Genomic DNA, 25371 nt, shown 5'->3' on the forward strand with positions numbered 1-25371 from the left:
TTTTGTGTGTGTTGATTTTGAATTACTAAAAATAACCAAAATTGTGAGACTGAAAGAATATACATCCTCTTTGTAATAACTACACCAATTTTCCTTGGGTGCAATACTGTACCAACTCACTCAATTTGTTGATGGAGAGAATTAGAGGATCATTTAAATAAATATTTCCTGTCTATGCAAGGTCTTGCAGCATGGTAGATTTTCAACAGATCAAAACAAAGTGAAGACAAAAGAGCATTCAAGGCAAGTCAGGGAAAGATAATGGAGAAGCACAAATCTGGGGAAAAGTACATGACCATCTCAAAGGCACTGAACATACCTCGGAGTTCAGTGCAGTCCATATGAAAAAAGCAGAAAAATATGAAACCACAGCCACACTGCTCAGGTCAGGCAGTCTGTCTAAACTTAATCACCAGAGAAGAATGGCACTTGTAAGAGAGGATACTGTGATGGCAACAGTCACTGAGTGAGCTGTGCAAGTTAGTGCTGCAACTGGAGATAAAGTTCATGGTTCCATGATCTCCAAGGCTTTGCACAAAAAAGGTATTGATGGAAGAGTGGCAAGGAAGAAGCCCTGGCTTAAAAAAAACATATCCTTGTCCATAAAGATGTTGCAAGGTATCACTCACAATATACTGTAAAGATATCAAATAAGGTTGTGTGGCCTCTGACAATGGCTCAAGGCCTTCACGTGTGGCATAGCTACTAATCCTGGCAGAACCGCTTCTACTGACAGCAGAAGAGACAAAGGCATTTGACTGGCATCATAAAACCAGTTGCTTCAGGCAGATGGGGCTTGTCACCCGTGGTTGGCAGTTCATCTAGAAGGAAAACTCTGATCTCAAACCTCCACCGTCTTGCAGCTATGCCCACTCACATGGAAGTTTTTGGGAGTTAATCCCAAGGAAAAAATCCAGAGCCGGAGCCTCTAAGGCAGTCTTATGTTGAATTCAACACTGATTGGTAACTCCTGCAACACCGCGGTGCCAAACTGTATCGGTCTCTGCCATTCCTTTGGAGTTATCAGCTGCATGGGCAATGGCTTGCTCTCCATATTGTACAGCCCTGGCTCATGCATCACTTGGACAGCTACAACGCAATATCCACAGTTGACCCTGATCAACAGTGAGCCTCACATATATTTATATAAAACTGACCTGGATGAAAATGTTAGTAATTTTGCAGCTAATGAATAGAGTAGACGACTGGCAAAGGGCACAGCTGGTTATAGATCAGTTGCAGATATGAGCAGAGAAATGGCAGATGAAGTTTAACCTGGCCAAATGAGAAGTGCTGCACTATGGGAGATCAAATGCAAAGGGACAGCTCACTGCTAATGCTAAGACCCTTAACAGTGTTGATGTGCTGAGGGATCTTGAGGTCCAAATCCACAGCTCCATGAAAGTAGCTACACAGTTTGTAGACACTTTCAGTGGTGGTAAAGAAAGCATATAGCATGTTTGCCTTGATGAATTAAGGATGTGTTCAAGAATTGGGAAGTTATATTACAGCTTTATGAAACTCTAGTTAGGCTGCATCTGAAGAACTGCATTTTGCTTTGGTTGCCACATTATAGGAAAGGTACTGAGTCTTTGAAGATGGTACAGAAGTAGTTTACCAGTATGTTGTTTGGATTAGAGAGTAAGTGTTATAAGGAGAGGCTGGACAAATCTGGGGTTGCTTTTCTTTGGAGCAGCAGAGGCCAAGGGGAGATCTGATTGAAACTTATAAGATTGTGAGTCGCTGCCAATATCTTTCTCCCCAGGATTGAAATATCTAATACAAGAAGCATATACTTAAGATGAGAGCTGCTTTTACACAAAATGGCAAGTGCCTGTAATGCACTACCTAAAGTGGTGATAAAGGCACTACCTAAAGAGGCTCTCAGATAGGCAGATGAATGTGCAGGAAATGAAAGGACATGGTCATTGAATAAGCAAAAAGGATTAGCTTAGATGGGCCAGCCAGGGTAGGTCTTGTACGTACTGAGGAGTGCAGTAGAACAAAGGGGTCTGGGAATACAACTCTTAATTCCTTGTAAGAGGGGCGTTACAGTTACTTGGTTTTGTAAAGAAAGCTTTTTGGTACATTGGCCTTCATATATCAATGTATTGAGTACAGGAGATGGGATGTTATGTTGAAGTTGTATAGGACTTTGGTGAGGCCTAAATTGGAGTACTATGTGCAGTTTCGGTCACTTATCTACTGGAAAGATGTAAATAAGATTGAAAGAGTACAGAGAAAATTTACAAGGATGTTGCCAAGACTGGAGGACCTGAGTTATAAGGAAAGATTGAACTTTATTCCTAGAAAATAGAAGATGGAGGGGAGATTTGATAAGAGGTATATAAAATTATGAGTGGCATAGATAGAGTAAATGTAAACAGGCTTTTTCCACTAGGTTGGGTGAGACTAGTTGTTATAGGTTAAGGGTGGAAGGTGAAATATTTAAGCGGAACCTGAGGGAGGAAGTACTGCACTCAAGAGAATGTTGCAAGTGTGGAATATGCTGCTAGCATAAATTGTGGACATGGGTTCAAATGCAACATTGAAGAGAAGTTTGGATAAGTACATGGATGGGAGGGGTATGGTCCAGGTGCAGGTCAATTGAACAAGGCAGAACAACAGTTCAACATAGACTAGATTGGGCCAAAGGATATCTTTATGTGGTGTAGTGCACTATGACTCTATGACAATAATAAATGATTATATTACATTGTTTTTAAAAAAATATATAAATCAATTGCATTTGACGGGTCACTTTTGTTTGCATGTAACCTTAATTAGCCTAACAAAGCAAAAAGAAAATCTGAAGTACACCATTTAACATGCAGTAAATCACCAACTGTGCCAGTCTGTGTTGTAACACAATTTGTTCCTGCTGTGGAGCATTACTTAGTCTGTAATGCTTGCAATATTATACTGCCAACAATTCATGCACATATTGTTTAATTTATAGATTTAAACATACAATTTCCTGACATTATAGCTTCCAAATTCTTGTTATTTTAAGATATATTAACTCTACATTTGAAATTCACAGTGTTACTAAATGCTCTTTCCACTACTTGTCAGGTCATTTTATTAGATTTGCATAATCACTGATCATATTATGTAAATTTTAGAGAGAAACTGACACGTCTATAGTGAAATGAGGGTCATACATGACAATAGTGATAAACCCTTGCTATTCTACTGCCTTCATTTTTTATGGATCTTAATACTGAGAACCAACCAACTTCTATATATAGTGAAAGAAGGGACACAGAAGACTACAGATACTAGAAACAAATAATTTGCTGAGGAAAGGAGCTGTGAAGATTTGATGCAGAAATCCAACATCAGGACAAAGATTGAAGAGGGGAGAGAAGTGAGAGGCAGTGGTGAGACAGTTGGCAGTGGTGTTTGGTGCACAGTGGGGGGGGGGAAGAGTGGGGTGAGGTTATTGAAGATACACAGATTGAGCCAGGTTAAGTGGGGGGAGGGAAGGAACTAGGAGGTGATAGATGTTGGCAGATAAAGAGAGGAAAATGGAACCCGGAAAGGGGTTGGGAAGGGCAAAGAAGAAGACAGCTGTTGGAGGATGATAAGCAGGAACACAAAAACTAGCAGTGCTGGAATCTGATGACGGGTTGAGAGAGAATTTGCCATGATTATAGTTAAATAAGTTTATGCTACTCCCACACCCTGCCCACCAATTACCTCTGGCCTTTGGCTCACCATTCCCCTTCTCTTTACACTGGCTCTCTGTCCTCAGACCTGACATAGGATTGACTCAAAGGTGAACATTACCACCCCATCCCCCACAGATGCTGCCTGACCCATTGAGTTCCTCCACAAAATTGTTTGTTGTTTTATATAGTAACATAATGCCCTGAAATGCTTCAAAAAAAAAGACAATGCTTAATTAGCATAATGTTGCATAAATGGTACTGAGATCTCTCATCACAAAAGGTTTTTAGGCTATTTCTTCTGACAATCAAGCTGTAATCTACTTGTATTATTTCATACATGTCAATGAAAATATTAATAAGGGTAAGGGAAGTTATCATATTTATAATCAAATAGTTCTTAAAGATTTTTGAAGTACTCTGAAATGTGTCTCATAAACCAGCATTCATTGAAGTAAATATACAATTTTACAGCCAAATATTTAACTTTCCAACTTCACTCAGTATGGGAGCATTACCTTATTGGGGACAATTTTAATTTCAAACACATTTTTAAAAAATGATTAGCACTTCCAATAGATATTTGAACAAAATTAAATTCTTCAAAAATAATTGTAGAATTAACTTACTTTTTCATATATTTTGCTGATCTCTTCATTAGAACTGAACACAAGCTGTATTGAGCCACAACCTGAGGCCCAAACAATTTTTTGGACTGCTCTAATAACACAAATGTCTGGGATGTATTTTGAGGCCTTCGAGAGAAAACAATAATATAATTAAAATTAATATTCACTTATAGAGAATTAACTCTATATAAAGTTTCACTTTCTTGACACCTCACATGCATAATTATCAAGTACAAGAGAAATGATTGCCTTTTGCTCAATTCTCTTTATGCTCAGAACCAAAACATCTTGGTTAAAGGAAATTCAGTATTTTTTGACTTAGGGCATTCAGCATCAGCTTACTGAAGACATATCCTGCTTTATATCAGATTGCTATTTATTAGCCTATCATCTGTTTGTGGATGACAACTGAATGCATATTTTTTAAAAAAGTGGATGCCAATTTCTTGCTAAATTTGGGGTAAATTACATCCAAAATTTACTATCAAGTTGGAGTTGGGTCAAGGCTTCCAAATCTTCCCAATTTAAAACACCAAGAATACAACAACCAACTGCAATTAAGCAGATAAGATGGAAAAATAATGCATTAACCTGTTGTCTCAATCACAATTTCAGTATAAAACTTTAAAGTTACAGATCAGAACAAGGTACGTACCTTGTGTCATGTAACAAATAATTTAAATTAACAAATAACTACATAATTTGATGCCCATTTGTGATCTTACTTATGATGTTACTTTAAGTTCATAATTTTAAGTTCTTTGTCCATACCAGGTATGCTGCAATAACTTCTAACTTGATTGGCTATATAGACTGTGAAATACCTATTAACAGTTTGATAATTATAATGGTGCTAAAAGATACATGGTATTAATATTCCAGACTCTGTCTTTCAAGTTCAACATCCCAATTGAAAATATCTTTGTTTTATCTTTGAAGATGATAGGGATAAGGATTCCCTTGATTTTAACAAGTATAAGCATATCATTAAGCCATCAACTATTAATTTTAAACTTATTTATATATTTTCATCACTAAATGAGAATCAAGAATAGCGGCACAACCACTTTTTTGTCAGTATCATGGGAGTGTTGAAGCCAATGATAGCATCTCAACTGCTCTAGTTGGGATCAGCTAACTTAGCACAGACCAGGAATCAAATTTAGGACCCTTTTGGTCAGCCTAGCTCAGTAATCACACCAAGACTTTTTTTTTAAAAGTTTGCTATCAATATTGTCAAAGTTAAAATTATTTCTAAATACACTACCTTGTAATTCCATTCATCCAAACAAATCTGAAGCCCCAGTTTATGCTGAGTTAGCTGATGAACAGGGGCATAAAGGACACCACAGTTAATCTCAGCACCCCAGTTTAATGGAGGAAGAGAACTTAAAGCTTCCTGCTTCTATTTGCTACCCATAGCCATCATTTGCTGGAAAACATGCAAAGGATATATAGGAGGAGGACAGGCACAGTCAGTTGAGTTGCCCTCCAATGTCAAACAGCCTGACAGCACTACCTAGGCCCATGTCAAGAATGAGCACTTAAGCAAGATTACAAAATGTCCAGAACCCATGGAACCGTACCTCAGCATGAGTTAGTGCCTACAGGAGAGGAAGAATGAAAAAAATTGGAGGGAAAAAAGCAATTAAAATCTCAGTAACAGCACTTGAACAGCATCAATTAATCTTAATCAGATAATTTTTTTGACCAGCTTTAAACTACCACAGTAACGATATATCAAAGCTACATCAGGTTCACACATTATGAACATTTTTTAAAGTAAATTATGTGCACAAATGGCCAAAATACACAGTGTGGTCAAATAAAGTAAAAACTTTTGCTTTGATTTGTAATAACCAAATTAGTCATAATGTTTGAATTCACATTGTACTTAAAATACAAAATTGCTTAACATAATTGAATTATGAACCAATATTTCCATTAGACAAATCAGGTAGCAAACAGGACACAGCATCATCCCACAAACTTTTGAGATGAATAACCATACATTTGTTTAAAATCAAACCCTACGGCTTAACAGTTGTTGGCTTTTATTTGATTATTAATCTATTTTAAAGCAGTTTACATTGCAACATTCTTGCAGTTACACATTTGAGTTCTAATCTAGATAAGATGTAAAATAAACATACTGGATCGAAGAAATATGACTATTAAATGGTAAATACTAAGAAACCACATTTGTAAAATATACCACTTGTGTGTGCGTGTGTGCACGCGTACGCCCTTAACTCCTGGTGGAGTCATCGGGGCGACGTCATGACAAGTTTTTTGCACCGATCTTTTGGTGATTGTTCATCGTACGGCGTATCTTGGGCATCTGAAGCCTGGCAGGGCCCCTCCCTCTCCAGGTCTTTTTTTTTAAAACGAGGTCGAGTTGCTAGCTTGACACTCAATCCAGGCACGGATGGAGAACGTGCAAGGGAGCTGGCTGAATTCGAACTTGGGACCTCTCGCCCCGAAGTGCAGTGCTGATGCCACTACGCCACCAGCCAGCAACTTGAATATATATATATATATAGAACAAGCCATATAATGACATTAGCCTCTGTTGTGTTTCTCCAATCAAAGCAACAGATTTCAGCTTGTGTTTATCCTCCAAAGTCTCCCTACTCCTCCTTCAATAACTTACCTAACCAACATGAACAATGAAAACCACATTTATTCCATGTTCTCTTTCTTTCAATGAACTAACTTCTGGGTTTTTCCCCCTGGAATTTTTTTGTTATTGCCATTTATGTTCCTAACAGTTTAATTTGTCTCTTTCACCACTAGTTGTTAATTTGATTTATTGAAGATGTAATTTGGCTAACAGCTATGTTCAGTCAAACACAGAAATTATACAATCACTTAACCTGAAACTAGCAATCATGTACTAATGTCAACTGATTGCAGTATGCCACTGGAATCCTGTTCTACTTGTACCTATTCTAAAATATTTCAATCTTAGCTTCATTCCCTCTTTCTCCTCAAAATTTCCTTCGTACTCCTTATGAGTTATCTTATAATAGATGCACAATAAAAATCCTTTTTCCCTGTATCAACTTTGGAAAACAGCCCAAAAACAGTGATTTTTCTCCATTTCTTTTACCAAACATCCTCTGTGGCTTGAGTTACAATGGAAATTTGGACCAAATTCAGGAAAGTTTATGCTGTACAACCCTAATTACTACCTCACTGTAGTAACACCATGACCACTTTGCACTACAATTGACTTCTTTTTTATTCTAATTGTGTTCTTTCTTCTATAGTTTATCATTTCTGCTTAATTTATGTTTTTGCTATGAATGTCGTATTTCAAATGCTATGTCTGTGATACTGTGGCAAGTATAATAGTGTGCATGTGTGCTACAGACACACACGTCATACATATGTACAGTTGGCCCTCCTCATCTGCAGGTTTTGCACGTGTGGATTCAACCAACCATGGATCGGGAAAACCTGGAAGTTTTCTCTCCAGCACTCGTCATTTAAGCATGTACAGACTTTTTTTTCTTGGTCATTATTCCTTAAACAATACAGTATAACAACTATTGACATAGCATTTACATTGTATTAGGTATTATAAGTAATCTGGAAATGATTTAAAGTATACACGAGGATATGTGTAGGTTACCGCGGATTGGGATCGGAAAAAAAAACTGGAAGTTCTCTCTCCAACACTCGTTGTTTGCGCATGTAGACTTTTTTTTCTTATTATTATTCCCTAAACAATACAGTATAACAACTATTTACATAGTATTTACATTGTATTAGGTACTATTAGTAATCTAGAGATGATTTAAAATACAGGCAGTCTTTTAGTCAGATTTGTACGTAAGTCGGAACAGGTGCATCCGGTATTACTTAGTGTCAGTTAGTCAAACGTTTGTCTTAGTATATATTTCACCTTTCTATGCATATAAAGTACTTAAGAAACATACGTATTTCAATAATTAAACCACTGCGTTGCTTAGTAATAATTGTAGCTTTCATTGGGGCAGGGCCTTTCACATGCTCCATTATTCTCACTTTATCCTTTAAAATAGTTCTGATCGTTGACTGACTGTAGCCTAGCGCTTTTCCAATGACCGATGGTGTTTCACCTCTTTCCGATCGTGTTATTATTTCCATTTTATTTTCAATTGGGATCATTTTTCGTCAACAAAACAGAAACACTGCTGATTCAGCAGCAGCTGTGGGCGGTGGGTCCGGAGCTCCCCCAGGTCCTAAAGACCCACACTGAGACAGGTTAAATAGAGGACTCGAGCATCCGTGTTTTTTGGTATCTGTGGAGTGTCCCGGAACCAATCCCCCGCGGATAAAGAGGGCCGACTGTATGCGTGCGTGCACACACATACACAGTGGATTCCAGTTAATTAGGACATGAGGACCAGTAAATTTTAGCCCAATTAAGTGGCCGCCCGAAAGAGGTGAAATTTCATGGAAATTATTAAAAAGGTATATAAAAAAAGACAAACTACCATGTTAGCTGAGTAACAAATTCAGTATTTTAATGAAATACAGATCAAATTAGAACACAACCAATACTACAGTGGTACTATAAAACTCTCTATTAGTTCCCAAGTTATCGATGTAGGAATTCATCCCCTGTAAGCTGACATGCATAGGGCATCCAGAGAAGCGTAGCACCTCTAGTGAAGGGGCTTGTATGTCCAGTCTGGGGCAGCTCACTCACCACTGGTCTCTAAGAGACACTCAGCTCTCACCTGTGGCTCTAAGTAGCTGTTATAGTATGTGATAGTTGCCCACCCCGGAAAACAGCTTTGACAGGTGGGCTAAAAACAGATGAGGGTAGCTGACCGGCCTCATACTTCTGCGAAATAGGGACATGCCTGTCCTAGTATGTGAAGTCAACGACAGTGGACTCGGCAATGAGATCAACAGTGAGATCCAACAGCCAAGGTGGTTCTGCAACACTTCGTTGACAGTGAAGGACACAATAAGGAACAAAAGTCATCATGACTATCCACTGCACTCAACGAAGATCCCTTGGTTGTGAGGGCTACTCATACCACTGGACCCAGACTTCTGAGGTTGCGGGTGCAATGTCCCAGTGTAAAGGCTTCTCCACTTCAAAAAAAAAACTCCTGTCACAGGTTTTACTGTCATCATCGCATACACAGCCAGCACCCTGCCTTGTTCTTTTGATTGTAAATGAATCTACTAGCGTCACAAGAAGATAGTGTCGTAAAGAAAGTTTTGGCACATATGGCCTTTATAAATCAAAGAAATGAGTACAGGCGATGGGATGTTATACTGAAGTTGTACAAGACATTGTTGAGGTCTAATTTGAAGTATTGTGTGCAGTTTTGGTCATCTACCTAAAGGAACAATGTAAATAAGGTTGTAAGGGTACAAAGGAAATTTCCAAGGATGTTGCCGGGTCTGGAGGACCATAGAAAGACTGAATAGGTTAGGACTTTATTCCTTGGAACGTAGAAAATTGAGAGGAAGTTTGACAGAGGTATACAAAATTAAGAGGGGTACAGACAGTGTAAATGCAAGCAGGCTTTTTCTGCTGAAGTTGGGTGGGACTATAAAAAGAGGTCATGGTTAAGTGTGAGAGGTGATATGTTTAAGGGGAACATGAGGGTAACTTCACCAAGAGGGTTGCACAAATGTGGAATGAGCTGCCGGTGCATGTGGTGCATGCAAGCTCAATTTCAACGTTTAAGAGAAGTTTGGATAGGTACATGGATGGTAGGGGTATGGAGGATTATGGTCCTGGTACAGGTTAATGGAAGAAGGCAGCCTAAATTGTTTTGGCATAGACTGGATAGGTCCAAGGACCTGTTTCAGTGCTGTACTTTTCTATGACTATGAATAAAATTAGCACATCTAGTGCAGGCAACGGTCTGCCTTCATACAATGGTTGCAACAATTGCATCCTCCAAACCTTGATTTTCATTGTAACACTGATGATTGCTGATACCTTCAAATTCCTCAATTAGTTTCAATCAGTCATTAGCAAGAATTTTATCTTTGACTTTTACAAATAAGTACTTTCTCAGCTTTTCCAGGAAACTTTGGTCTTTGATATGCTTCCAACTGTTGGACCATATGTATTCTTATAACAACTCAAGATCCAGAAAGATTGATATACACTTTTGCTTTTAGCCTATTAGACTACTGTTATGTATTCTTTTCAAGGCTGCCTAATAAAGATATATATAAATCAGCCGCAGCTTGTTCAAAACGCAGCAGCAGGAACTTTAACCAAAGAAAAAAAAATCTGAGCACATTTCACCTGTTTTAGTATCATTGCACACGCGGCCAGCGTCCTTTAGGATCGATTTTTAAATACTTTTAATTGTATACAAGACTCTGAATAATCTAGCTCCTCCCTATATAGTGGAGTGTCTATCCCCTTACATCCCTTATCGTAATCTTAGATCAGCGAATATTGGTTTGGTTAGTGTTCCTAGAGCCAAGCATACAAGAACTGAAGATGCAGCCTTCTGCTCTTACACTAAAAATCTGGAAGACTGTACCAATTGAGGTCTGCCATGCTGGAACTATGGACCGTTTCAAAACACATCTAAAAGCCTACTATTTAAAAATTTGGCCCACTTATAAGATTATTTAAAGCTTGTTGATGTTGATAACATTTATATAATTTGGTATATTCAATTACATTTTATTCTGTATAATGTTTGTTTTCACTTACGATTTCTACTATTGTCTTCTATTTTTATGACCATTTTGATTTATCTTTACAATCTATGTAAAGCACTTTGAGTTTGCATCTTAATAGATGTAGGGCGCTATATAAATAAAGTTATTATTATTATTATGCAGCAAAACTTCCAAGCAAACTCTTCCAAATTCTCACTTTGGCCAACAGTTGTCATGCTGAGGTCCTGAATAAATAGACTTACTGGTCCATTGGATAGGTCACATCATTTATCTACCTAACACCAAACTTCTGAAACCGTCACAACCTATAGAGTTCTGTCATGGCAAAAAGTTATCAGGGGAACAACTGAGAGACTCAAAGTTTTCAAAGCTGCTTGAAAACTGCAGCATCCATAATTACCTGAGAGTCCCTGATCTGTGTTGGCTCTAATAATGGAGGAGCATTTTTGGGATCACTGAAAAGCTCGAGACTTTGCACCAGAAGTATACAGAAGCCCAGCATATACAAGGCAAGCAAGTGCACCACAAACTACCCATTCACCGACTCACCAGACACCTCCTGTCATAGTAGGTTCCATACTTGCTTTCATCACATAAGAAATAGAGTGTATCATAATTTTCAAGCTAATTGTATGAATCTGATTTAACAGTCAGGCAGCTATATCAGTATCAAATAACTAAACCAATCCAACTAGAACAATTCAGTAGCAGTCTAACTGAAGAATTACACTAGGGATGCAGCTTATCTACAGTCAAACCAGTGAATCAAATTTCAGATTCAGTTCAAGCTGAACCATAAAGTTCTCTGGTGACACAACAGTGGTTGGTCTCATCAACAACAAAGACAAGACAACATACAGAGAGGAGGTAGAGTAGTTGGTAGAATGGTGTAACAAGACCAAATAGATGATTATGGACTTTAGGAAGGTGACCACTCCTCACTGTACATAAATATCTCCTCCATGGAGAGTTTGGAGAAACAAGTCTGAACAAATGTCCTGGTCAATCAACACCATCTCTTTGGTTAAACAAACACAGCAGCATCTCTCTATTCTGAGAAGATTAAAGTGAGTGAGGGGCCCCTCTACCCCACCCCACCCACACTAACTCATTTTTACAGGAGCACCATAGAGAGTGTACTGACCAGCTGCATTACCATCTGGTACAGAAATTCTAAGGTATCTGACTGCAAGTCTGTAAAATGGATTGTGAGAATCCGAGAGGATCACTGGGGTCTTCCTTAAATCCAGAGATATTTACCAGGAGCACCTCGTATGCAAGCTCTTAGCATTGTCAATTATCCCTCCCATCTGTATAACAATCTCTTTGACACGCTACCATTAGGTAGGAGGTAGCGTAATATTAGGACAAGAACTGTTTGGATGGGAAATAGCTTCTTCCCTCAGGCTGTAAGACTACTAAACTCCTTGCACCACCCAGGTATTACCACATATGAAGTGCCAGTAGTGTTATTCTAATTACTTTGTAACTTCTGTCATAAATGCACCTTGTTATTTTAATTTATTTGTAGTAATATTACTTTATGTGTTGAGTGTGAGAGTTTTATGTACTGTGTTGAGCACCTTGATTTGGAGGAATGTTGTTTCATTTGGCAGTATATATGTGTATGGTTAAATGACAATAAACTGAACTTGATTCATAAATACTTATTTATTTTACAGTAAATTACTCTCCAATATTTAAGTTACAGAAATATATAGGTTCCAAAAGATACTAGTGTCTTTCATGATCAATGATTAATCATAAAAGGCAGCGATTAATTAATATGATTAACTCAAGTTTTATATGGACATGGGCCTCTGAAACAATTGAAAAAGTCAGCAATTGGCATTACAGCTATAAACTACAGTCATTTACAATGCTCAGAACTATCAGAGACCAAAAAGAATTTGACAAAACTTCAAGCTGGCAGTATTAGCCAGATAAGTCTTAAGATTCCTATAGAAAGATCGTGCCAAATGATAAATTGCAATTTAAAAACTAGTGTCAATTTAATCCTTTATTTTCGATACTAAAACTTTGGAGCACAATTTCATATTTCCTTAGAACATCTGACCCATTCAGAGAAATTCAATTCTCCCAATGATTTTTCCTGCAACCTTCTCTCCACATTTTTATCAATTACCTACCCCCAACCCCACCATAAACACAGATTTTGGCATTCATTTCCATACCTAGCAGCCCATTTGGCTTTGAGATAGGAGAGGAAACTGGATAATTTGAAAGAAATCTGTCCATTCATAGGGATAACATACAAGCTCAGTACGGACAGCATCAAAGGTCAGGTTTTAACCCAAATTGCTGGAAATGTCAGGGAGTAGCTATGTGACCATGCTTGTAAATAGAAGATCTAGCAATTATGCATAATAGCTAGATCCACTTAAAGTCAATGGTAAAATATTAATCATGGCGAGAAAATGCCACACCATTCAGATGCCAGCCAGCTTTAGATACAACAGCACAATGAAGGTGTAATCAATGAAGCTGAGCATAAAAGACATCTATCTTCTTCACAACCTAACAAAACATCTTTATTGGATAAACAAACTAGACCGTCTAATGTGCCTGCCACAAGAGTAAACATACAGATAAAATTTTACATCAGCCACATCATTCTAACGACAAACATTCTCCTGGGCTCTGACTACCCTGACATGTTAGCAGGTTTACTGTGAAAACATCAAATTGATTACAAGAAAGCTGGTACTGTAGCGGTGTGCTACATGCAGCGCTAAAATAACGACACGGAGTCGGTAAACTGCAATTAAAGATGATTTTATTCGAACTTCACAGCCTTGCTTTAAAGCCTCCCTCATCCCGCCCTCCCCGGGCGCAGATGCTGTAAGGGACACGTACTCACAAACCCCCGCAGGCTTTTTCCCTTTGTTGCGGACCTGGCCTTTGTGCTTGCGTGCTGGCTATTTGTGAGCCGGTTCGAGTGCGCTAGGAAGTGGGTCGCCACATAACCCCCCCCCCCCCCCCGAACCGGCGATACACCCCCCAATGTCCACACTCTGGGCCGGACCCTGTTTGGGAGGTCGGCCTCTGCGCCACGGTGCCGGAAACTCGACCGGTTGCGCCAGGTCCATATGGGCAGGTTTGAGTCGGTCCACCATGAAAACCTCCTCTCTCCCCCCAACGTCCAGCACGAACGTGGACCCGTTGTTCCTGAGCACCATGAATGGCCCCTCGTAGGGCTGTTGCAGCGGTGGCCGATGCCCGCCCTGTCGTACAAACACAAACTTACAGTTCTGCAGGTCTTTGGGTACACAGGTCGGGTTCTGTCCATGCTGCGAAGTGGGTATGGGGGCCAGGTCACCGAGCCTCTCACGTAGTCTGCCCAGGACTGCTGCGGGTTCTTCCTCTTGCCCCCTTGGGGCTGGTATGAACTCCCCGGGGACGACCAGGGGTGCGCCGTACACCAACTCGGCCGACGAGGCACGCAGATCGTCTTTGGGCGCCGTGCGGATGCCGAGCAGGACCCAGGGAAGCTCGTCTGCCCAGTTAGCTCCTCGCAGGCGGGCCATGAGAGCCGACTTTAGGTGACGGTGGAAACGCTCCACTAGTCCGTTCGACTGTGGGTGGTCGGCAGTGGTGTGGTGCAGCTGTGTCCCCAAAAGGCTGGCCATAGCTGACCACAGGCTGGAGGTGAACTGGGTGCCTCTGTCGGAGGTAATGTGGGCCGGTACACCAAAGCGGGACACCCAGGTGGCGATCAGTGCCCGGGCGCAAGATTCGGAGGTGGTGTCCGTGAGCGGGATCGCCTCTGGCCATCTTGTGAACCGGTCCACGATAGTCAGGAGGTACCGCGCGACACTGGCAAAGGGCCCACTATATCCACATGAATGTGGTTAGAACGCCGGTGGGTGGGGTGGAACTGCTGCGGCAGAGCTTTGGTGCGTCGCTGCACCTTGGCCGTCTGGCAGTGCATGCACGTTCTGGCCCATTCACTGACCTGCTTGTGGAGTCCGTGCCAAACGAACCGGTTGGCTACCATCTGGACAGTTGTCCTGATGGAGGGGTGCGCTAAGTTATGAATGGAGTCAAAAACACGGCGCCGCCAGTTTGCCGGGACGACGGGACGGGGCTGGCCGGTGGCGACGTCACAGAGTAGGGTCCTCTCACCTGGGCCTACGGGGAGGTCCTGGAGCTGCAAGCTGGAGACTGCGGTTCTGTAACTCAGGATTTCCTCGTCTGCCTGCTGCGCCTCTGCCAGTGCCTCAAAGTCTATCCCTTGGGAAAGGGCATGAATGTTAGGGCGAGAGAACGCGTCCACCACGACATTGTCCTTACCCGAGACGTGCCGGACATCCGTCGTGTATTCAGAGATGTAGGACAGATGGCGCTGCTGGCAGGACAATCAGGGATCGGACACCTTCGTGAACGTAAAGGTAAGCGGCTTGTGGTCCATGAACGCTGTGAAGTGCCTACCTTCTAAGAAGTACCTGAAATGCCGGATTGCCAGGTATAGCGCCAACAGTTCCCGGTCGAAAGCACTGTATTTGAGCTCGGGTGGCCGCAGGTGTTTGCTGAAAAACGCCAGGGGTTGCCAGTGCCCCTCGATGAGTTGTTCCAGCACCCCACCGACTGCCGTGTTAGATGCGTCCACTGTGAGGGCGGTAGGGACGTCCATTCTGGGGTGCACTAGCATTGCGGCGTTCGCCAAGGCTACCTTCGTTTCAATGAAAGCGGCGGCGGACTCCTCGTCCCAGGTAATGTCTTTGCCCGGACCCGACAGCAGGGCGAACAGGGGGCGCATGATTCGGGCAGCTATAAGGGAGGAAGCGGTGGTAGAAATTGACCATACCTACGAATTCCTGAAGGCCTTTGATATTGGTGGGTCGGGGGAAATGGCGGACCACGTCTACCTTAGCGGGCAGAGGGGTTGCCCCGTCTTTAGTAATTCTGTGGCCCAGGAAGTCAATGGTGTCGAGCCTGAACTGGCATTTGGCCGGGTTGATTGTTAGACCGTATTCACTCAGTCGGGTGTAGAGTTGACGGAGGTGTGACAGATGCTCCTGACGACTGCTGCTGGCTGTGAGGATGTCGTCCAAATAGATGAATGCCAAGTCCAGGTCGCGTCCCACCGCGTCCATTAACCGCTGGAGCGTCTGTGCGGCATTCTTCAGGCCAAACGGCATGCGGAGGAACTCGAAAAGGCCAAACGGGGTGATGAGAGCCGTTTTGGGGACGTTGTCCGGATGCATTGGGATTTGATGGTATCCTCGGACGAGGTCTACCTTGGAGAAGATCCGTGCGCCATGCAGGTTTGCTGCAAAGTCCTGAATGTGCGGCACAGGGTAGCGGTCCGGTGTGGTAGCCTCGTCCAGCCTGCGGTAGTCGCCGCACGGTCTCCAGCCCCCTGTCGCTTTGGGCACCATGTGCAGGGGGGAGGCCCATGGGCTGTCGGACTGCCGGATGATCCCCAATTCCTCCATCCTCTTGAACTCCTCCTTCACCAGTCGGAGCTTGTCCGGGGGAAGCCGCCGAGCACGGGCGTGGAGGGGTGGTCCTTGTGCCGGGATGTGGTGCTGTACGCTGTATCGGGGCATGGCTGCCGTGAACTGCGGTGCTAGAACCGATGGGAAATCCGCCAGGACTCTGGTGAAGTCGTTGCCGGACAGTGTGATGGAGCTGAGGTGTGGGGCTGGCAACTGGGCTTCTCCAAGGAAGAATGTCTGAAAGGTCTCGGCGTGGACCAGCCTCTGCCTCGGCAGGTCGACCAGCAGGCTGTGAGCCTGCAAAAACTCCGCGCCCAGAAGCGGTTGGGCTACGGCGGCCAGTGTGAAGTCCCACGTGAACCGGCTGGAGCCGAACTTAGCTGCACCGTACGGGTGCCGTAGGTCCTTACCGTGCTGCCGTTCACGGCCCTCAAGGGGGGGGACCCGGTGCCCTGTTGCGGGTGTCGTAACTCGTCGGAGGTAAGACGCTGATCTCGGCACCGGTCCCAACTTCTTGTCCCACACATACAGGAGGCTATCCCGACGGCCAGCCGCCATAGCCATCAGCGGCGGCTGGCCCTGGCGTTTCCCAGGAACTGGCAGGGCGGGCGACAACGGCGGGCTTCTGCGCCCCACCGCTGGTGGTAGAAACACCAGTGTTCGTTGGGCTCCCCAACCCTGCCTCTGGGGCTAGCGGGCTCTGCAGCCGGGCCTGGACTGGTTTGCTGCTGGGAGCGTGGCCTGGTGATCTGTGCGATGGACGCCCCACTCACCTTCTTGGCGTTCCACAGCAAGTCCGCCCGGGTTGCCACCTTCCGGGGGTTGCTGAAATCCGCGTCGGACAGCAGCAGGCGTATGTCCTCGGGCAGCTGCTCCAGGAATGCCTGCTCAAACATGAGGCAGGGTGTGTGTCCGCCGGCCAAAGACAACATCTCATTCATTAAAGCCGATGGAGGTCTGTCTCCCAAGCTATCCAGGTGCAGTAAGCGGGCAGCTCGCTCGCGCCGTGAGAGTCCGAAAGTCCTTAGGAGCAGGGCTTTGAATTCCATGTACTTGCCGTCCGCCGGGGGAGACTGTACGAACTCCGCAACCTGGGCCGCTGTGTCCTGGTCGAGGGAGCTCACCATGTAGTAGTAACGTGTGTCCTCTGAGGTTATCTGCCGAACGTGGAATTGGGCTTCTGCTTGCTGGAATCATAGGTGAGGTCGCAGCGTCCAGAAGCTTGGCAGTTTCAACGAAACCGCATGAACAGATGCGGCGTTGGTCATCTCCGGTCCAAAAATCGTTTGGACCGTCGGGGTCACCAATTGTAGCGGTGTGCTACATGCAGCGCTAAAATAATGACACGGAGTCGGTAAACTGCAATTAAAGATGATTTTATTCGAACTTCACAGCCTTGCTTTAAAGCCTCCCTCATCCCGCCCTCCCCGGGCGCGGATGCTGTAAGGGACACGTACTCACAAACCCCCGCAGGCTTTTTCCCTTTGTTGCGGACCTGGCCTTTGTGCCTGCGCGCTGGCTATTTGCGAGCTGGTTTGAGTGCGCTAGGAAGTGGGTCGCCACAGTACGACCATATAGCATGGGCTCACATTTCTAAAGGTACAATTAAATGTGGAGTTGAATTAACAACCAGATAGGGCAGTGTTTCATTTAATCACAGTACAGGCCTCCTCTTGCTTCTAATTTGTACATTCATAAACTGATAATGTACCTCTTCCCAGCTGTAAATAAACAAAGAGGCATTCTGGCGGCAAATGGGCAGTGATTCAAAACTAAAAGATTGAGGTCAAAGCTGAGTTTAATGTCATATTCAAAAGGTCATGTTTGCACAGGTGCAATGAAAAGCTTGCAGCAGCATCACAAACATATCTTAGCAGCAGCACTTACTGAGAAAAACAAATAAATATTTACAAATTTTTACACAACTTTTACAAATATTATCTTACAATAATATTACGAGAATTGAGTTCCATAGCTGTCATTTAAAACATGACATCATTTAAATAGCTGCATCTATTTTGGAACAGTAAACCAGATGGAAAAAGAATTCCCTAAACGAAAACTATTCCGTCTTGTGAAAGCTACTACTTCTTCTGGTCAACTAAATCAGTCCAGCCCAACCATTCCAAAAAATTAAGCTATTTTCTCCATTAGTCTCCCATAATCAACCACCTAAAGAAAAATACATTTTTTCTTCAGGTCTGCAGATCAGTTGATGGAAGTGTTTACTGAAACCACTGGAATGCTAAGTATGTTACACATGCCTTAGTTAACTGTTCTTTACATAAAATGCAGCACCCAAGTTTGCACTGTAAAGAAAACACCATGATTGCCATAAAAGAAAAGAGGTGTAGCATGGAAAAAGCCATTCAGTCAATGGCAACCATCAACAGCCATTTACACTACTACATTAATCCCATTCTTGGTCTCAAATTCCCCCAGATTCTATTGCTTACCTAAACACTGGAGACCATGGTCAAGAACCTCACCAGCACCTTTATTTCCTCAGAAGGCAAAAAAAATTAGCATGTCCACTTTGAGCCTCATCCAGTTTTCAATGATGCACCTTGGCTTGGTATAGCAACTGTGCGACTGCAAAAACTGTGGAAAATTGTGTGGAACTCTGTCCACATCATGAAACCAGCCCCCCATCCATGGACTATCTACACTTTTTGCTCCTTCAGTAAAGCAACCGCCATAATTAAATATCCTAACCACCTCAAATATTCTGTACTGCCACTGTCAGCAGATACAAAAACCTGAAAATACATACCATTAGGTTCAAGGACAGTTTCCATCCCTTTCTTAGAAGACAATTGAATGGATCCCTAGTACAATTAGTTGGACCTTTGACCTCACAAATGACCTTGTTATGACCTTGCACCTTATTGTCCATCTGTACAGCATATTCTGTGGCCCTAACACTATTCTGCATTGTTATTGTTTTACCTTGTGTTATCTCAATGTACTGCTGTAATGAACAGATCTGTATGAATAGCATGCAAGACAGGGTTTTCCATTTTAACTTGGTACACATGACAATAATAAACTAATTTACCAATGTAAACCCATGCACTCACAGAGAGTGCACAAACTGTGCAGAAACAGCACCTAAGATTTGGATTGAACTAATGTCTCTGGGTCTGTGAGGCAGTATTTCTATGAGTTGCACAATTTAATGTGTGCTATTTCCATTGTGTTTTTTTTGAATGGTGATATTCTGCACTTAGATGGGAATCAAAATTGATTCTTCATTTCCAACTACTGACCAGTATGTGCCCAATCAAGAAATGACATCACTAATAAATTCTTGCAATCAGGTGTTGATATATGAAAGCTAGATTCAATCATTTGACTGAGAACCCATACAGAAGTTGTTGATGCCAAATCAAGTTTTTCCTCATACTAATTTTAATATTTGATCAAGTATTTTTCAGCAGTTGAGTGAAAGCAGTATCGTGTTTACCAAGCTGTTAATGGAATTCCAAAATCAAATTTAAAATAAAGACTTCATTTTCTACCCTTTCATTTATCTTCAAATTGATACGTGGCACAGTTTGATCAAGAACAGAGAAGGGTTTCCTCTGTTTCACAGGCAGATCATGTGTATATTCATATATTGGTTTTTATTTCCACAAATCAACTTGTTTATAATTAAAGTTTAACAATAGTAGTTATCTAACCAATAGTTACAATTTTTTCCATAATTTTATAAAAAAGTAATCTTATTTTAAATGTATAAGTATTTAAAAACATTTTATTAAAGTAATTTATGTATTAATTCACACAAAATATAGTCTCCAAAAAGTAAAATTGCTGATCATATGATTAATTCAAGTTTTATATAGATTTATGGAGCTTCTGAAACAATAAAAGACAATAATTAAAAAATAAGCAGTGCCAATGGAGAGATCATTGGCATTATAACTATATTTAATATTAAATATATTTAGGCATTAAAAATTCATTGTTTCATGTATTAACCAAAATCACAAGAGAAAAACATACCTCATCTGAAATCTGCTGGGCAAGGCGAATGGCTACATTTCTCAACATACAGTCTGAAGTAGGATTAGGAATGTTGTGCAGAGCATTTTGTAGAACTACAGCTTGGCTATGAGTAGCATGGTTTATCTGTTAATAAATCAAAATATCAAAGTTTGGTGCACAAGGTGTACTTGAACAATACAAAATTTACACAAGAAAATTTAGATTATGCTTCCATTATTAACCTACTAAATTTAATTATGTCTTCAAAAATATTCTTAGCTTCACAAATCAAACCTCAATAAAATGAAAATACAAATTCAAGTGTACCAGCAAAAATTGTGTTGGTAATATTGAGAACTATACATTTAGAATCAGACTGGAAAGGATTTGGGTCAGGATCATTCCCCATCTTCCCTCAGAATTCAGAGGAGACCAATCTACAGTAAAGTCATTTTGCTGACACTTTACAATTAAGCAAATGCATCTCCATGAATACAATGTTTTGCTTAGGCTAATAAAATTAATAGAAACATCACACTGCCAGTGTTCCATGTCCTTCAGGAAAAGCCATCACTCTGTTGCCACGAACAGAATTATCACAAATTCAACAAAATTTTAGATTACGAAAGATACATACTGGTGAAACAGTGCTTGATCCTTCCACAACTGGCTGAAATGCTTCTGCCACAGCTCTAACATGCCCATAACCAACAGCTGTGAGCAATAATTTGGCTATTTTTAGTGCATTGAGATAGGCAGCCCTTCGTGTCTCCACATCAGCATTTAGCAGGAAATTATTCCTTGTAAGCATCCCTAAAACAAGGGACACACCACCACTTTTTAAGAAGTTGTATTGAAAATCACTTGCATCTTCTCCCAAAGGTGCACTGGCAGGCATCAACAAAGCATATACTACCTGCAAAAAAATGTAATAATTTAAGATGGAAAGCAAATTCTTACAAATCTTTTAATACAAATTAAGTCACTATTCTCCTGCAACTTAGTGATTAATTTAACACGTATATATTGTATTTAGTGAAGTAATTTTTCAATAGGCTTGCTAAAATATAGCATCATGTTTTTAATATTACCTTTTACAATTTTAGAAAGAATGAATGCATCATACTGGATAAGGAAGTTTAGAAAGTGGTTAAGAAAGAGAGGGAGGCATAAATTGCACATCCTGCCTGTCCTTTCCATACACTGTGTATCCTTGAACATTAAGTTCCTAGCTATAGCCTTCTTTCAGCCATGATTCAGTCATACCTGCAACATCATACATGCCAAACTGTAACTGCACTAAAGTTCATCAACTTTATTGCATTTACTACACGCATTCAAATCTAATACCTTCAATCCTGTATTCTCCTTTTTTGATTTGGTCTGTTTTTTACATTACAACTCATTCTGTTGACAATAATTTTGCCCTATCATCATTGATCAACCTCTTCTCGCTAACTAGGAGTCTAACTAGACATTGCCTCTGTTTGTAAAATCAACTCAGAATCAGGTTTATTATCACCAGCATGTGATGTGAAATTTGTTAACTTAGCAGCAGCAGTTCAATGCAATACATAATCTAGCAGAGAAAAAAATAATAATAATAAAGTAGTAAATCAATTACGTATATTGAATAGATTTTAAAAATGTACAAAAACAGAAATACTGTATATTTTAAAAAATGAGGTAGTCTCCAAAGATACAATGTCCATTTAGGAATCAGATGGCAGAGGGGAAGAAGCTGTTCCTGAATCACTGAATGTGTGCCTTCAGGCTTCTGTATCTCCTTCCTGATGGTAACAGTGAGAAAAGGGCATTCCCTGGTGGTTGGGGGTCCTTAATAAGGGACGCTGCCTTTCTGAGATACTACTCCCTAAAGATGGAGCTGACTAGATTTACAACTTTCTGCAGCTTCTTTCGGTCCTGTGCAGTAGCCCCTCCATGCCATACAGTGATGCAGCCTGTCAGAATGCTCTCCACGGTACAACTATAGAAGTTTTTGAATGTATTTGTTGACATGCCAAATCTCTTCAAACTCCTAATGAAGTATAGCTGCTGTCTTGCCTTCTTTATAACTACATCGATATGTTGGGACCAGGTTAGATCTTGACACCCAGGAAACTGAAGCTGCTCACTCTCTCCACTTCTGATCCCTCTATGAGGATTGGTATATGTTCCTTCGTCTTACCCTTCCTGAAGTCCACAATCAGCTCTTTCGTCTTACTGACATTGAGTGGCAGGTTGTTGCTGCAGCACCACTCCACTAGTTAGCATATCTCACTCCTTTATACCCTTTTGTCACCACCTGAGATTCTACCAACAGTGGTTGTATTGTCAGCAAATTTATAGATGGTATTTGAGCTATGCCTAGCCACACAGTCATGTGTATACAGAGTACAGCAGTGGGCTAAGCACACAACCCTGAAGTGCATCAGTGTTGATCGACAGCGAGGATATGTTATCACCAACCCAAACAGATTGTGGTCTTCCCGTTAGGAAATCGAAGATCCAATTGCAGAGGGAGGTACAGAGGCCCAGGTTCTGCAATTTCTCAATCAAGATTGTGGGAACGATGGTATTAAATTCCGAGCTATAGTTGATGAACAGCATCCTGACATAGGTGTTTGTGTTGTCCAGGTGGTCTCAAGCCGTGCGGGGAGCCATTGAGATTGTGTCTGCCATTGACCTATTGTGGTGATAGACAAATTGCAATGGGTCCAGGTCCTTGTTCAGGCAAGAGTTCAGTCTAGTCATGACCAACCTCTCAAAGCATTTCATCACTGTCAATGTGAGTGCTACTGGACGACTGTCATTAAGGCAGGCCACATTATTCTTCTTAGGCACTGGTATAATTGTTGCCTTTTTGAAGGAGGTGGGAACTTCTGCCGGTAGCAGTGAGCGGTTGAAAATGTCCTTGAATACTCCTGCTAGTTGGTTGGCACAGGTTTTCACAGCCTTATCAGGTACTTCATTGGGACCTTCTGCCTCGTGAGGGTTTATGTTCTTTAAAGGCAGCCTAACATCGGCCTCTGAGACAGAGATCACAAAGTCATCAGGTGCAGCGGGGGATCTTCACAGCTGTAGTTACGTTTGCCCTTTCAAAGCGTGCAATGAAGGCGTTGCATTCATCTGGTAGTGAAGCCAACTGCACCATCTTCAGCACTACCACTCCACCAAATTAGTTTAAACCCTGCCAAACAATTCTAGCCAACCTGCCCACAAGGACATTGGACCCCTCAGGTTCAGGTTTAGCCCATCACTTTTGTATAGGTCATGCATTCCCCAGAAGAGATCCCAATGATTCATAAGCAGAGAGTGGTGAGTACGTGGAGTGGGCTGCTGGTGACGGTGGTGGAGGTGGATACAATAGGGTCTTTTAAGAGACTCTTGGATAGGTACATGGAGCTAGGATAGGCAATGGGTAACCCTAGGTAATTTCTAAAGTACACGTTCTGCACAGCTTTGTGGGCCAAAGGGCCTGTATTGTCTGACCAAGGGTCTCGGCCCAAAACGTCGTCAGTGCTTCTCCCTATAGATGCTGCCTGGCCTGCTGTGTTCCACCAGCATTTTGAGTGTGTTGTTTGAATTTCCAGCACCTGCAGATTTCCTCGTGTTTGGCCTGTATTGTCTGTAGGCTTTCGATGTTTCTATAAGCAACTGGTAACTAGTGAATCTCCTGATGACTGCAAGTGTAGGAATGCACATAAGACTGGAGTTAGGAGGACAAAAAGACAATGAGAGAGGAATTTGGCAGAAATTCTGAATTTGGGGCAAAATCCCAAGAGATTCTAAAAGTTATATTAAGAGCAAAAGGGTGACGTGGGAGAGATCATAGTGGCGGTCCGTGTGAATGATCATTTTCTTGGGAGGGGATGCAAAAAAAAAACCAAGAGGGCTTAGCTTTAAGATTTAGCAAGGGAGATTGAGAATCAGATTTATTATCACAGACATATTAGGTGAAATTTGTACTTTTGCATTTTATTATATGGCAACAAGGAAAGTGAAACATTTTTGAGATAGACATGTTATCTATCCTTCCATACTTTTTTAAAAAGATGAGTTAGTATGCCCACATTATTAATAAGAACAGGGAACATGCATTTGGAAGTAAAATAGTGGCCACGATCATCAGAGTTCTAGTTTGTCAATTTTGTGAAGAGCTCGGCTTTTCTTGGGCATCAGAATGAGTTACATAAGTCTCAAAGTCATATCAAATGTAAAACAGGTGTGGAGGAAGCAAAATTAGTCATGTCGTAACATTTTATCCCATACCTCAGAGCCTATTGTTTGATAGACAATTTGAGGAACAAAGTAATAGATCAAAGCATGGCAACCACAGACACTCAAATCCCATCACTTCCCTCTATTCCTATGAGGAAAGAAAGCTACTATCCTAGTGTATTTTTATAAAAAGAAAAACAATTGTGTACGTACCTCAGTTAGATATAACACCTGTGAGGCAGACTGTGCAAAGAAGAGTGAGTCCAAGTTTGGACTGAGACTGCTTTCACCAAGCTTCGAATGATCCAAGCAAATAGCCCTAATTTTTTCTACTGTAGTGTTATCTGGAACAAAAATAAACACATTGGTTTGGATGACTATGGTTACAACATCTGTAAATTACTGCAAAAAGAACCACAGAACACTACAGCACAGAAAACAGGCCATTCAGCCCTTCCAGTCTATGCCAAAACTTTATTCCGTTAGTCCCATTGACCTACACCCAGTCCCATAGCCCTCTATATTTCTCCTATCCATAGGTTTATCCAATTTATTCTTAAAACTTAAGTGAACCCGCATTTACCATGTCAGATGGCAGCTCGTTCCACACTCCCACCACTCTGTGTGAAGTTCCCCCTAAACCTTTCCCCTTTCACCCTAAAGCTATGTTCTCTCATATTTATCTCTAAGTAGAAAGAGCCTACTCACATTTACTCTGTCCATACACCTCATAATTTT

At 41.7% G+C, this 25371-nt stretch overlaps 1 protein-coding gene across 4 annotated transcripts in view; it reads right to left on the reverse strand.

The window, feature by feature from the left end:
• Window positions 1-25371, reverse strand: part of usp9 (ubiquitin specific peptidase 9) — a 284080-nt gene that overhangs the window by 88236 nt on the left and 170473 nt on the right. For 3 of the 4 annotated variants that reach the window (XM_073045518.1, XM_073045519.1, XM_073045517.1), the window contains 5 exons: window positions 24847-24977; window positions 21050-21328; window positions 20431-20556; window positions 5887-5904; window positions 4301-4426 (listed from right to left, as the gene is read on the reverse strand). In XM_073045518.1, the coding sequence (XP_072901619.1) occupies window positions 4301-4426; window positions 5887-5904; window positions 20431-20556; window positions 21050-21328; window positions 24847-24977 (680 nt within the window). The remainder of the gene's footprint in view (window positions 1-4300; window positions 4427-5886; window positions 5905-20430; window positions 20557-21049; window positions 21329-24846; window positions 24978-25371) is intronic. The other variant, XM_073045520.1, reaches the window with a different exon arrangement.

This window comes from Hemitrygon akajei, chromosome 5, assembly GCF_048418815.1.
Source record: "Hemitrygon akajei chromosome 5, sHemAka1.3, whole genome shotgun sequence".
Taxonomy (NCBI): Eukaryota; Metazoa; Chordata; class Chondrichthyes; order Myliobatiformes; family Dasyatidae; genus Hemitrygon; species Hemitrygon akajei.